The sequence below is a fragment of the Vigna unguiculata genome, chromosome 1 (assembly GCF_037176805.1).
Source record: "Vigna unguiculata cultivar grain cowpea cultivar isolate G323 ecotype 2 chromosome 1, ASM3717680v1, whole genome shotgun sequence".
NCBI classification, from domain to species: Eukaryota; Viridiplantae; Streptophyta; class Magnoliopsida; order Fabales; family Fabaceae; genus Vigna; species Vigna unguiculata.
In genome coordinates, this window is record NC_140792.1 from 1311912 (window position 1) to 1325850 (window position 13939).

Here is a 13939-nt window from a genome sequence, read left to right on the forward strand (position 1 = left end):
CTGAAAATGTAGAGCAAATTAATGCTTGAAATCGAACTGTTGAAAGGTTGTTGACAAAGGGTTCTGGTTAAAAGGGCTACTGTTGAAGCTGGTTTGTTCTTTAGAGGTCTGTGTTGAGGGAACACCTCTGATTTTGTTGAATTTAGAAAAGTAGGGTTGTTTTAAGGATGAAGAACACAGGTTATTGTGTAGTAGTGGTGTCTTCTTGGTCACTGTCAAAAACATGTGTTATGCTTAATTATGAAAACCAAGTCTGAATGTGATTGCCTCTTATTCTATAATGCATGGGTGTTATTTGTCTTAGTGGCTATCTCACATCACTGAAAAACAACACTCATATTGTAATTCAAAATAATAATATTTTAATTGTATATTTTATATTTTTTAATTTAAGATTTTAATATGTATTATTGTATTATTAAAGAGAATTGTCAAGTGAGTCATTTTTTTGCCAATCTCCAAGAGTAGGGGAGATTTATTTTATGGAATATGAATTCTTAATATCATATTTTGTTCACTTACAATTATGTAGGTTTTAATACTTATATTTAAATTGTTTTTACGAAATACTATTTTGTTAAAAATATACATTATAATTTTATGTTAAATCATTATATTTAAAGTTAAAATTAATTCTGTTCATATAACTTAGATTTTAATTATATATATTAATTTAGATTTATTTTTTATTCTTATCCATTGGACATGATTAAAAAATGATAAACATATATTTTCAGTACGAAAACATTGTAAATTAAAGTTAATATCAAGTTAGTTTATACAATTTTAATGACATACATCTCAAATTTAAGATATTAATGACCTATGTATGATAAACTGCAACGGAATGACTAGCCTCCACGACAAGATCAATACCACCAATAATAAAAAGACTCTTCAAATTATTCTTGCATGAAAAAAAAAACATTCTTTATCATCCATTATATTTTTATAGATGTTACTTTTAAAATTGCTTTTTTTAAATTATGAATACTTGGACCTCACAATAATTTAATATGATTCCAATTATTATAAACAGTACAATGTGTTAAAGTTTTTGTGATTATTTTTGTCTGCTTTATATTGTTTCTTATGATTATTTATTATATATTACTTTTTATAACATCTTACGTAATATATGTATCATATACATTATAATTATGCATAGCATACTAAGTTACTTATTTAAAATCCTATTTTATAATAAGATTCTTTTTAAAATTATATATATATATATATATATATATATATATATATATATATATATATATATATATATATATATATATGTTATAAGCGGGCGAGCCGGTTCACTCTGTCCCGCTTTTAGCTCGCGCGGGTTGTGGGACAGGCTTGTGTGGGCTAGCAGGTTCTACATCCCAACCCGTCCCGTGTTTTTTATACGGACCTGTAGGCTAGCCTGCTTGGCTCGCCCCAAATTGCCATCCCTAATATCAATTGATAATTGAAGTTGAGAGTGAGTTTCTATATTAATTGTAGAACATAATTTGCTACAATGTGTCGTTTTTTATACTTTTAAATTTTCACTAAAGAGATAATCATGTTACGATGATTGCAACATCCTAAAAATAGCAGTCCAAAACTTATTATCTAGTAGAACTAACATGATTTTATCAAAGTAAAATTCACAAGATATAGTTCATAATATTAGATATATACAATCCTCTTTTGATAACCAAAAATTTAAACATTCGAAGAATATTCAAAAGAAAACTAGGAGTGCATATACATAATATCATAATTATAGGTATAGAACTCTAAAGTTGTTCCCATCATTTAGCATCCGATAACAACCCAACGCTCCTCCTCCTCACATCTTGTGTTATCTTCTGCTCTCGTCGAGTTAGTCAGTCTCGGTCGTCGGCCTGGTCCGGCCCATCTCAATTGTAGGCACAACTCGTCATGGTCGTGGGTTTGGGCTGACTCCTCTCAGACGTGGGCCTAGGATAACTGTTTCAGTGGTGTACCAGGTCGGCGTGTCTCAGTCGTTGGCTTGGGCTAGCTAGTCTCGAACATCACCCAGGGTTGACCCGTCCCGATCGTTGGTCTGGTCGACTCATCTTGACATGTCTCGGTCATGGGCTCAGGTCGGATTGCCTTGGTCATCAACATGTGCCAACCCGTCTCTACTGTGGGCTTGGGCTAACCCGTCTCGACTGTTTGTTTGGGTTGACCTGTTTCGGTCATGGGCCTGGACCGACTTGTCTAGACCGTGGGCCCGAGTTGGACTGTCTCGATTGTCGGCAAGGTTTGCGCATCTCAGTTGTCAGCCTAGACCGTCTCAATCGTCAGCACGGGCTAACCCGTCGCGATCGTTAGTCAATGTTGGCTTGTCTTGACCTTTGGCTCAGGCCAACCTGTCTCAACTGTGGACTTAGGTTGGCTTGTCTTGTCTATCGGCCCAGACTCACTCGTCTCTTTCATCACCCCGACTGGTTTTCTCGATTTTTGTCCAAACCTTTCCTACTCGTCTCAGCCATTTCCTTGGAATGGCCAATTTCAGCCTTGGGCTCGTCCCGGTCTTTGGTCTGGCCTGGCTTGGTCATCCAGTCTCGAACTTCGGTCCAGATCAGCCCGAGACAGCTTAAGTTCATCTTTGACTCAAGCTCAAAATATTTTTTTAAGAATTTGTTAAAGTATTTTTGTACCCACCTTGACCTTGGTCCTTGAGAGGAGCTTTTAGAGATTCGAGTTTTATTTTGACTCTCTCATTTGTGCCCCCCTCAAAGGGAGCTTAGGAAGGAATGGGCTGGGACTTCCTCACGAGACATTGTCAAAATTGACGACTCTAACTATGGTAAAAAATTCGTTTTTATAAAATATAAAATTACAACTATTAAAAAATAAGTAAAGAGAAAATATTAAATAATTATTATAAATATAGGAAATACAATTGTTATTAAATACACTAACCACATTGAATAATTATTAAACCAAAATTAAAGATACATCAATCATTCAAAAAACTATTTAATTAAAAAAAAACCTGTACAGTTTATTTAAAAAGTGTAAATGTTACCATACTCACGATTGACGTTAAAATCATGATTATGGATGTTGAAAATCGTGTGTTGAATTTATTTTCCAAACATGCACTAGATCAATCTACTACTTCTTCTTTTCTTGTTTTGATTCATTCTTGAGGAAGAAATTTTCTTCACCAAGCATGCACATAAATTATATATTTTTATCAACTGTAGTCAAAACTCATTTGTAGTTGAATGGTCAAAACTGCACCGCAAACTTCACGTATAAGAAATGTTCATGCTGTTCTACCAAAGGAGCTAGGCTCATAGATTGGCTTCTTCTCACTTTCCAACAGCATAATAATTCTTCATGTCTCTGCCTTTAAGCAACTCTCATGCACACCTACTTCACACACTGTAAGGGACAAAAAGTTGCTCGCATTTATCATTACTTTTTCTTAACATTACTCGTCTTCCACTGTTGTTTTTTTTTTCTGTCACTGCTATTTTCCAATGCAGTATATCATAAAGTGTTGATTCTGTGAGATTGATATGGATAATTCTCAATGGACACTTCAAAATTTGAACGTTTGTGCAAGACACTCAAGACCTTCCATCATGAATAGTCTCAGATACAGTTTACTGAAGAGATATAACACCAATGAAACATATGAAACATAAGTTCAATCCACATATAAGAAATTAACACCATTTTCATCCCAAAACATTAAGATAATAAATTTATAAATCTTTACCCTTATAAGATGCTCGACTTCTTTTACTTTTACTTGACATGAAACTTATACTCGTTGAAATTTATAACCGAAGACATATACTAAAATTTGTCAGAAGAATGAAGGAACAAAAAGTTCTCTGTTTACAAACTCGAAATCATAAACTAAAGGGAGGGAGCTGATATGGTTGACAAGTGCATGTAAATTTGATGTGAATCTTCTGATATCTCTGCTAAAATCCTATGAATTGAAAATACAGATATCAGAATGATTGTTGGGGGAACTAGAGAGAGATATTCAGTTGGGGATTGTCTGGCTAATGATAAATTGCACTAGATGGATTTTGATGTTACCAAAGGGATTGATGAGCAACAGAATGAAATTGATTTAATGTTACAAAATTGATTTGATGAGAGGAACAGAACGAAAGCATTCAACGAGGATGAGGTCTGTAGTGATGCTCAATGATGGGAGTGGTTCGAGTGCCATGTGCAGTAGGAGCTCTCACATGTCCAACCATCGAAACCTGAAGTGCTTCTTCTTCATAGGCCCTTCTCTCCATCTCCACCATTCTCGATCTCTTCTTCACCCTAACAAGCATTGCCACAAGAAGCAAACCTAAGAGAAAAGCACCCAAAGCAGCACCAATGGTGCTTCCAACAGCCACTTTCCACCTACTTATGGGCTTGTTCCTGAACTCATCTGGTGCTGAGGACTCCACAACCAAACCAAAATGGCCATGCCTCTTTGCAACACAAACAAGAGGTGCTGAAGGGTCACCTTTTGCAAGTGTCATTCTTCCATCACCTTCAAAGCTAGCACACAAGGGTTTGATCCTGATCCCATCTTCCTTGTTCAACTTTGTGGCATTGGTGAAGTCAATTGTCATTGGTCTTTCTCCAGCCACAATCCCAAGTTGGAAAGGGTTGCTTGAGTTTGCATTGTCATCAGCATCAACATCATCATCAGCATTGTAAGCTAGAAGCCCCACAATTGGAGACACAAGCTGGTACCCAGATAGATCATAGTTAGCATAATAGATAGAAGACCAATTGTGACCCATGTTTTGTCTGATCAACATGACCCTCTCAATACATGGATGCACAGTCACACCAGTACCCAGATGAAATTCCTTCAAGTGTGCACCATACCTTCTCAAACTGCCACATCTGAACCTCACAGCATCAACTCCAATGCCTGAAAGATTTGCTGGTAGCTCCACTGACTGTGGTATTGCTGTCCTCAAGTTCTTGTCCAGTGCCTTGAACGTGTGATCCCTTATGATGAGGTCAAGAACATGAGCTGATTTCACACTCTGACCATCAGATCCCGGAAATGTAAATGACACCCACGAAAATGTCATCAAAAACAGACCAAAAGCAGAGTCCATCACACGAATATATACAACCAATGCCTTTCAATTGTGACTACTTTTTGTTTCAATCCTTGCTACTGCTTGAAATTGCAGACAAAAATGTGGTAGTAGCTGCTATCAGAATTGTGACCAGATCCTAAAACCTTGACATGTCGCCAAAATCATTTGAAAAACACGCTATCAATGTGTCTAGGTGAACCCCTTTTGGGTGGCTACAACATCAAAAGTAAAAAAGCATTGATATTTGTTTTTCTTCTAAGGAAAGACCATGGCTTTTTTATTTTTCTTGTTGTATGGAATGAGTCCTAAAGAATGAAGATTGTAGAGTGGTAACAGATGAGAAGGGTGATAAGTAGTACACACCAGATGAAGGAAATGGAAAAGGGTAAAGAAAGCATCAAAGAACTTGTTCTGGTTCTTGGAGATGGAGATGGAGATGTTCCCTCTTTGTAGTGATGTAAGTGAAACAATCCAATTCAGTGACCATAAGAAGAAGGGGGAAAAGAAGAACAAAAATGCACATATTTATTGAAGCAAAGCTGAAGGAGAATGAATGAGAGAAAACAGTAGCTGAGAATGTGGCATTGGCAAAAACAAAGAAAAGGGTAAGAAGAAATGATTCTTGGGCGTGGAATGATGATGACAGTTCATGGTGAAATAAGAAAAAATGGCAAAAGAATTGAAAGGGGTTGGGGGTGAGGGGTTTAAGCGTGCTGAAAAATGAAACTAAAGCATCCTTGTTGTGAATGGGGTCCAATAACACTGATTGTGTTGGGTGTAACATGCCATGTTCCCCACTTGTTGCACTCAAAGCCTCTAATGTTAGGCTTATCACACACATGAACATGACCTTTCCAAACTCAAAAAAATTCAAACCCCTTTTGCATTTTTTTTTCTGCTTAAACTTGGAAAAACCCAGATGAAAAAACCATATGGGTCAATGTTCCTCAAAAAATGTTGTATATGATTGGATGGTTAACTTAACTTAATTTAATCAAACCATGATTTGGAAGAGCAATTCAGCGATCGCAGATTCGTTAAAAGTATATTACTTTAGTGATTCCATCATTACAGACTCAGAACACTTGATTGGTATCAACAAGATCACATTTTTAAAAACGAAAGATGAGGTTTTTAAATCACTGATGAACATTTGCTTTTCGATAGAATTTTGGTTTAATATACTGATTTAAGGTGGTCTCAATTTTGTTCCATGGTTTTTAGAATTTTCAAGTAGATTTGTTTTGTACGTCAGATTGACTATGATGTCTGAGATGGATGTTTAAGAATGGCTCAAGAACCCACTTTTCAAATAAAGCTATTTTCAATTCCTGTCACTTTCGTAACCACTCCCCTGTGACCCCTTGTGTATGAACAATTTGTTGTTATATTATTTATTTAATAGAGAAAAGGAAGAAAGAAAGAAAAATAATAGAAAAAGAGACCGATTTAATTTTCAACTTTTTTAATTTTTATACTATACAATATTGCATCTTTGATGTTTATATCCTTGAAAAAAAAATGATGGAAAAGGTTATGATTTTTGGGTTATAAAATTGGAAGTTTTCTTTTCATTCTTGGATGTAAGAAAGTGTACACAAACAAAGTATAATGATCAAATCCCTAAAGGGGCAAGCAAGGCATATTTCTGTTGGGAATAGTCCAAGTGTGAGTCACAAAGTCCCACATTGGATAGAAAAGACAAAGTTAAACACTATATAAGAATAAAGACCCATAACAACATTGCCTTAAGGTTTTGGTGTAAAAGTGGTGTCTAAGGTCTTATATGTGTAAGACTAATGTCATATAACCATATAGAACCATAATCTCCCAATAACCATATGCCATAACCATGCCCATAACCGTATATGAGAAATATATATAACTTATCAGTGGTATCAGAGCCGATGGTTCGGAGTGACTGACCGCATAACCATAACCACCATAAAAAAGGGGTCACCGAAGTGACTGACCGCATGACCATAACCAAAAAAAGGGGTCACTCATACACCTGAAGGGAAAATATATCATATGAAAAAAAGAAACAAAAAAAAAAAAACAAGGGACTCACCCTTGAGGGGAGATGTTGGGAATAGTCCAAGTGTGAGTCACAAAGTCCCACATTGGATAGAAAAGACAAAGTTAAACACTATATAAGAATAAAGACCCATAACAACATTGCCTTAAGGTTTTGGTGTAAAAGTGGTGTCTAAGGTCTTATATGTGTAAGACTAATGTCATATAACCATATAGAACCATAATCTCCCAATAACCATATGCCATAACCATGCCCATAACCGTATATGAGAAATATATATAACTTATCAATTTCCAATGGTCACGAGAGGAGGAATTACTAAAATAAAATAGGGTACTTTTTAACAAGAGTTCGAAGGAAATTCAAATGTAAAAATAATCAAACTTCAATCTCCCAAAAGTGATTTTGAGAATGAAAAAATAAATAAAATAAAAGGATATTTTGAATGAACACTTCAATAGATTCAATCTATTCTTGATAAAATTCTTATTAATTCTATTGAACAATTTTATTCACTGATTTATGATGCAGAATAAATTAAAGACTTGTCAATAATGTTATTTCACTACTAAAAACTTCATATTTTCTGTCAATTTTGTTTTGAATTTTTTTTTATAGGAAATACTTATAAAAAAAATTGTAGGAAATTGTTGCTAATGTTTTTATTAAATATTTTGTATAAAATATTTTTCGCAACAAATTTTGTAGGAAAAAATACTTGCAAATTTTATAATTTTGTAAGAAATAATTACCCACGAAAGAATTGTTTGTCAATTAAAATTCTTAGAAAAAATAGTAGGAAAAAGTTTTTTCTTACAAATTTTTTAACAAATTTGCAAGAAAATTCCTATGTAATATAAAAATTTTTAGTAGTGTCTAATAATTCACTAAATCAATTACATCATAAAAGATTGTTATGTCGTGTTTGAAATCTAAATTCAATATTATCTAAAAAAACAAATCAAGAACTATTAGTGAGCATTTTGGAAATGTTATTAGATATAGTCAAGGAAGAGGAAGAAACTTACCTAGAAGAAGATGTTGAATGATGTTGAAGAAACTATTCAATATCAACACATCAAGGGGAACAATGTTGAATAATGCGTGGTTATTTTTTTGTTTAATGAATATTGAATGCTTAGTAAAGGTTTATCAAGAATATTGAATAGTATTTATGTGTTTTTATATTTATAATAGTTGAAGGATTATCATAGAGTTTCATTATATACATCTACTGCATAATGTAAACAAAAGAAAAAAAAAGAAAGAAATTATCATACCATGAATAACACATAAGACGAGTTTATAGTAGAAGTTTCAAATACACCCATCATATCAAGAAAAAAAATAAATTTTAAGCATAACTCAATTTTATAAAAAGATTTTTATTCATTTATAAAAATATATATATATATATATATATATATATATATTTTGTGAATTGGTATTGTGATTAATTAATGTGAGATTTCCAATATATATAATAGATGATATATTATTTTAACGGTTGTATGTTATTTTGTTTCCTTAGTTTTATATTGAGAGAACTCTAAATAATTTATTGTTTATTATTTATGTTAAGTGATGTTTTATTTATTTCTATTATTTATTTTCTTATTTTTATATACAGAGAATTCAAATATACTGGTTACATAATGAATATATTTTATGAAATCTTCCATAATAATACAATTGTTTTCTTTCATTATTGTTATTGTGTTTTTTTTTTCTTATTTAGCATATTCTACTTTTTGAAATACCACCAATACCTTGACACTTTCTTGCTCCACCATTTGGTGGGGGGCGAAGCTTTGTTGGTCTGTAAGGGGTTATAAAACTTTCACTTCTTTATAAAATATAATAATCTATACTCACTATTTTAAAATATAAGTATTCAAAACATTAGTTTTCTTGCAGATAAAACTCAAACAATTATTAAATTTGAAACCATGAAAAAAGATGATAACATTTGTCATGGTTGTTTTACTTGCTCACTTGCTATCAATTTTTGTAACTAAGTTTCCAATATCATAATTAAAAGAAAGCTAGTTTGAAAATTTAACTTCACTATTGGATTTTAGAAGCTCTTAACTATCCAAATTTGAAAAAAATATCAATCATATTTAAATTATGTCATTGTTAAAAATAAAAAGTACATTTTGCTTATCATTTTTTTTGTAATGATTTATCAAAATAAGATTAAAAAATAAAATGGGAGATAAATTTCTTGTCCATAATATAATTATTTACACTGAAAAAAATAGTTAAGAACTTTAGATTTGATTAATTATTGAAAAGCTCAACTCAATAATTTGAAAAAATTATATGTGATTTCTTTTATAATTATAATTATATTAAATATTTATTTTTATTATATTAGTAATAATAATAAAATATGTAATATATTATTTTGATTCTCCGGTATTAGTTGTCAAAAGATTCATCATTACTACAATTGCTACCATCATAGATAGCTAAGATTTTGGTAGAAAAATTTGAATTCTCACAAAGAAAAAGAAAATGAAAAAGGTTTTAATAGAGAAGGAACACCAAATTTTACTAAATGTTGATAAATTTCACTCTAACAAATGGATAACAATTTAATTGAATGCGATAAAACAAAATGAATAGTGATCACCTTCTATTGACAATGTCTCAAACTTATAAATAACTCTTAAAAAAGTAGGAAAGAGAAGATTTTAAAGATATTTAAAAATTTGTTTTCTTTTAAATTTAATTCAATTTCATAAAGTTTATCAAGCTTTTTTATATTCATGTTTAATATATTCAATCTTCAGCATGATGAAATTTATTAAAAACTTAATATATGTCTATATTGTAATATAAGGAAATGTAAATACCACATTTCTAAATAATTTTATAAGTTAGACTTGGTCTAATTATGAACTCAAGATGCTTGTTACAAATTCCAACCTCATTTACCATATATTTTAATAATATTGATAATACAAATTATGAAAAACTTGTTTATTCTTCATTAAAAAAAGAAATTAACAATAAGTTAAAAATAAAATGTCCATTACTCCAAGTTTCAAACTTTGTTTGATTAATTAATTATTTCGCATATAAAATCATTTTAAATATATATATATATATATATATATATATATATATATTTATATATATATATATATATATATTAATATTTACTGATGTCAAACATTATTAAAAGAAATCAACAACTTGTTAAATATTAAAATGCTAGAGCAACTGCAATGATCAAGATCTTAAATTTTTATCTTATTTTTAATGAAATGAATTGTATTAGAACACGTTGATGTCATACAGTAAAACTTTTACATATGATTTACGTCTTGAATATCCTTAAGCTATAAGCAAAGAAAAATTAAATTAATTAATTATAATAATAATAATAATAATTTTATTATTTAAATTGTAAAAAAAGTTAAAATGTAAGCAAGATATTTAAAAGCTAAAAATTTTTGGATTACAAGGTATAAGCCCCGTTCTGTTAGTCGAGAAGACCATGTGAATGACTGTGAGAACGGCCAAATTCTTCGACGGGACAAGTAAAGGCTCCACACGTGTCTCAGCCCCTCGGCCCAAAGGACACAAGACAAGCCCAAGCTCGAAGATACCCTTCACAGGGCCTGCATTCCTGCAGAATGGGCCCGGGGACTTTCCTGAGTCCAGCTGAACGCATGGACCCATTCACATCACCCCATAATCCTGATGTTTTCATTATTCGTGTCTAGCGTTATATAAACTTGTTTCAGTTCTCCTATTCTATCGATGTGGGACATCTTAATTTTAATTATCAGGTAGAAGATTTTTTTTTTCTTTTTATAAGTTATTAACAATCGTATAATATTTTAATTAAATAATAAACGTTGTTATATAACTCACAAATGAGTTTACCGGCTACATAACTAAAAAGAATAGTAAAAAAGAAAAGAAAAACAATATAAAATATTGCAACATGTGTAGTATGCTATAGTAACATCACTGTGTCACTAATAGTTGACTCAATTTACGATAGGTTATTTTTCTTACATATCTTCGTTTTTGTCTCCATCTCATATGGATTTTTTACTTATACTTACTCTTGTGTTGTTCTAAATGTTAATTAAATTTTTTTTTATGAAAATTAAAAATTACAACAAACATTTCTTAAGAGGATATATATTTCTTTCATATAAATTATTATTAAGAAAGAAATTTACATAAATATTAAAACACGGTATCAGACTAGAATTGTATAAATGTTAAAGTAATTTAAAAAAGTAAATTACACACAATAAAAATTACACAACTACAATGTCTATTATTTGTGTTAATGTTGAGAGAGAAAGTACATTGAGAATTTAGGTGAATTAGGTGGATATTGAATGAGTAGACCTATTGAAAATGAAAAATTATGTAAAAAGTTCAAATAAAATGAAAATAAGAATCAAAGAGAAAATAAAAGATATTTTCTTTAGGTTATCTAATAAATCAAAGGTTTATGCAATTTAGTAAGACTCAAATGTTTTCATGTGACAAAAAATAAACAAGAAACAAAAAATATCAGGTGTATGCTCAAGAGATGATTTAATTCAATGAAATTGAGGTTTATATATTCTAGAATGCAATAAAATCATACAAAGGAAAAAATATACTATCGAAGTTGTGAAGAGAATAAAAAATGAACAAAATAATAACATTTGTCATGACTTTTTTACTTGTTCATTTGCTATAATTATTAATTTTATTATTAAGTTTTCAATATGATATTCAAAAGAAAACTAGTTTAAAAATTCAACTTCACTATTTTATTGCAGATGCTCTCAAAGATTTAAATTTATAAAATTTATTGATCATTTGAATTATATCGATCTTTGGTAATTAGAAAATAAATAATAATCTTTGGTAATTAGAAAATAAATAATAGAAAGATATTTTTTCTGTAATAATTATCAAAATAAGATTGTAAAATAAAATAGGAAATAAATTTCTTGCATATCATATGATTATTACATTGAAAAATAAATAGTTAAAAATTTTATATTTGATTTAATTATTGATAAACTCTATAATTTGAAAAAACAAAAAAAAAATCTATAATATATGTGTCACTACCAGAAAATTCTTAAATAATCATCAATTTTAGTGAAACAAAATATGTTTAAAGACCAATTTTTTGTGTAGCCAAAATCTTGGTAGTTAATATTAGTGACCAATTTTGTAAGGTCCACTTTTTCGTGCTGCCCTTTTTCTTGAGGATGCCCCTAATCTTTGGGCCTGAGGGCTGGCCCAAGAAGAAAACTGACCTAAAACTGCCCAAAACCCTAATCCTGGTACTTTTGCGTAAAACAGATCTCCACACACCCTTGAGTTGCGGCTGCCGTCTCTGCTAGGGTTTGGACCTCCGTTCCGTTCGAGTTAGTTCAAGACTCGTCGCTCCTACACCTCTTCAATCTGCTCGTGGAGCTGCTGCATTGTTGGGCTTAGATGTCAATCTTTGTGCTAGCTCATTCCAGGTAAGGGAAGCTAGAACCCTCGATTGTTGTGTTTCTTCTCCGCTGTTTTGTAGTCATTTCGTATTTGTATGGCTTGGTTGTTGTTCTGTCCGTTTGGGAATGAGTTAAAGCATGGTTTTGTTCTTGGTTGTGGTTGTTGCACGAGAAAACAGTGGCGGGTGTTGGTTTTCTCGCCCAAGCGAGCTAGTCTCGCCTAGGCGAGATTATCAGAGGCTCGCCTAGGCCTTTCTCACTCGAATTGTTGCCTAGGCGACTTGTGTTCATTTTGAGCGAGGAGTGTTCTCGCTTAGGCGAGAAGGGACTCGCTTGAGCGAGACCTCGCAGAGTCTCCTGTCCCTCGTCGCGCCCTCGCCTAGGCGAGATGGGGTTCGCCTGAGCGAGAGGGTTCCCCTCGCTTGAGCGAGGCAGAGGGCAGTTTTGATGTTGCTATCGAGTGGTTTATCGATGTGTGGCTTGTTTGTCTATCCCAAATACCCTACTAGAAGAACTGCGTGATGATAGTATGATTAATGAGTTATATTTGAAATGGAAATAGCATGTCATTTGATTGGGTATGAGTTTGAAAGCATGAGAGGTATGACTTGGTGACTACACATGATATTTATGTTATGGGAAATTCTTGATTGGTTGGTGGAACATGTTTAAAGTATGGGTAGGGCATAATTTCATGACTCTTGTAGTGAGAGATCTTGGTGGCGCCTCATCGGTTGGACGTAATTCCATGGACCCTCCAAAAGGGAGTCCCTGGTGGTGCCTCGACAAAAAGGACGTAATTCCACGGAGGGTTGTGGTGGTGCCTCAGGGCAGGGCATAATTCCACGAAGGCCACATGGTGGTGCTTCCTGTAAGGGTATAATTCCGTGAAGGCCTCACGGTGACGCCTCACTACTAGGACATAATTCCACTGCCACGTGGTGGTGCCTCGATATGCGTATCCGGATAGTCAAGTCTTGGAGTCCCATACATGTTTTTGATATCTCTGATGTGATGCCTGTTATTTATGTTTGACCTGAGACTGCATGTTGACTGTGATGAAATAAGATCCTTTTTCTCTAGCTTACCCTATTGTGTGTGGTCTTCTCTATTGCGATGATCATAAACCTTGTTGATGTGATCAGATGTGAGAACCCCTAGCAGTGGTGATGGTAATAGGAATGTTGTAGCTTGATGGATAGGACAGGTGTTGGGCCTACTGAGGGGCCCATTGCTAGAATATTCTTACTATTTATGTTTCCTTGTCCGAACATGACTTAAGGTCTTTAATTGTGTTCTTTTCTGTACTTTTCGGTTTGGGGCCGTGCGAG

The 13939-nt window shown here is 32.4% G+C and overlaps 1 protein-coding gene and 1 non-coding gene across 2 annotated transcripts; both read right to left on the reverse strand.

The window, feature by feature from the left end:
* Positions 1-3802: 3802 nt before the first annotated feature.
* LOC114180237 (uncharacterized) lies at positions 3803-5763 on the reverse strand. Its single transcript, XM_028066525.2, has one exon. It carries the CDS (start codon positions 5109-5111, stop codon positions 4155-4157), a length of 957 nt encoding a protein of 318 aa, XP_027922326.1. The 5' UTR covers positions 5112-5763; the 3' UTR covers positions 3803-4154.
* A 4837-nt stretch (positions 5764-10600) lies between these two features.
* LOC146888569 (RNase MRP) lies at positions 10601-10847 on the reverse strand. Its single transcript, XR_014984930.1, has one exon.
* Between the last annotated feature and the right edge of the window lie 3092 nt (positions 10848-13939).

Coding starts and splice junctions, on each gene's coding strand:
- LOC114180237 (XM_028066525.2), bottom strand. CDS start 5,111: ATGGACTCTGCTTTTGGTCTGTTTTTGATGACATTTTCGTGGGTGTCA.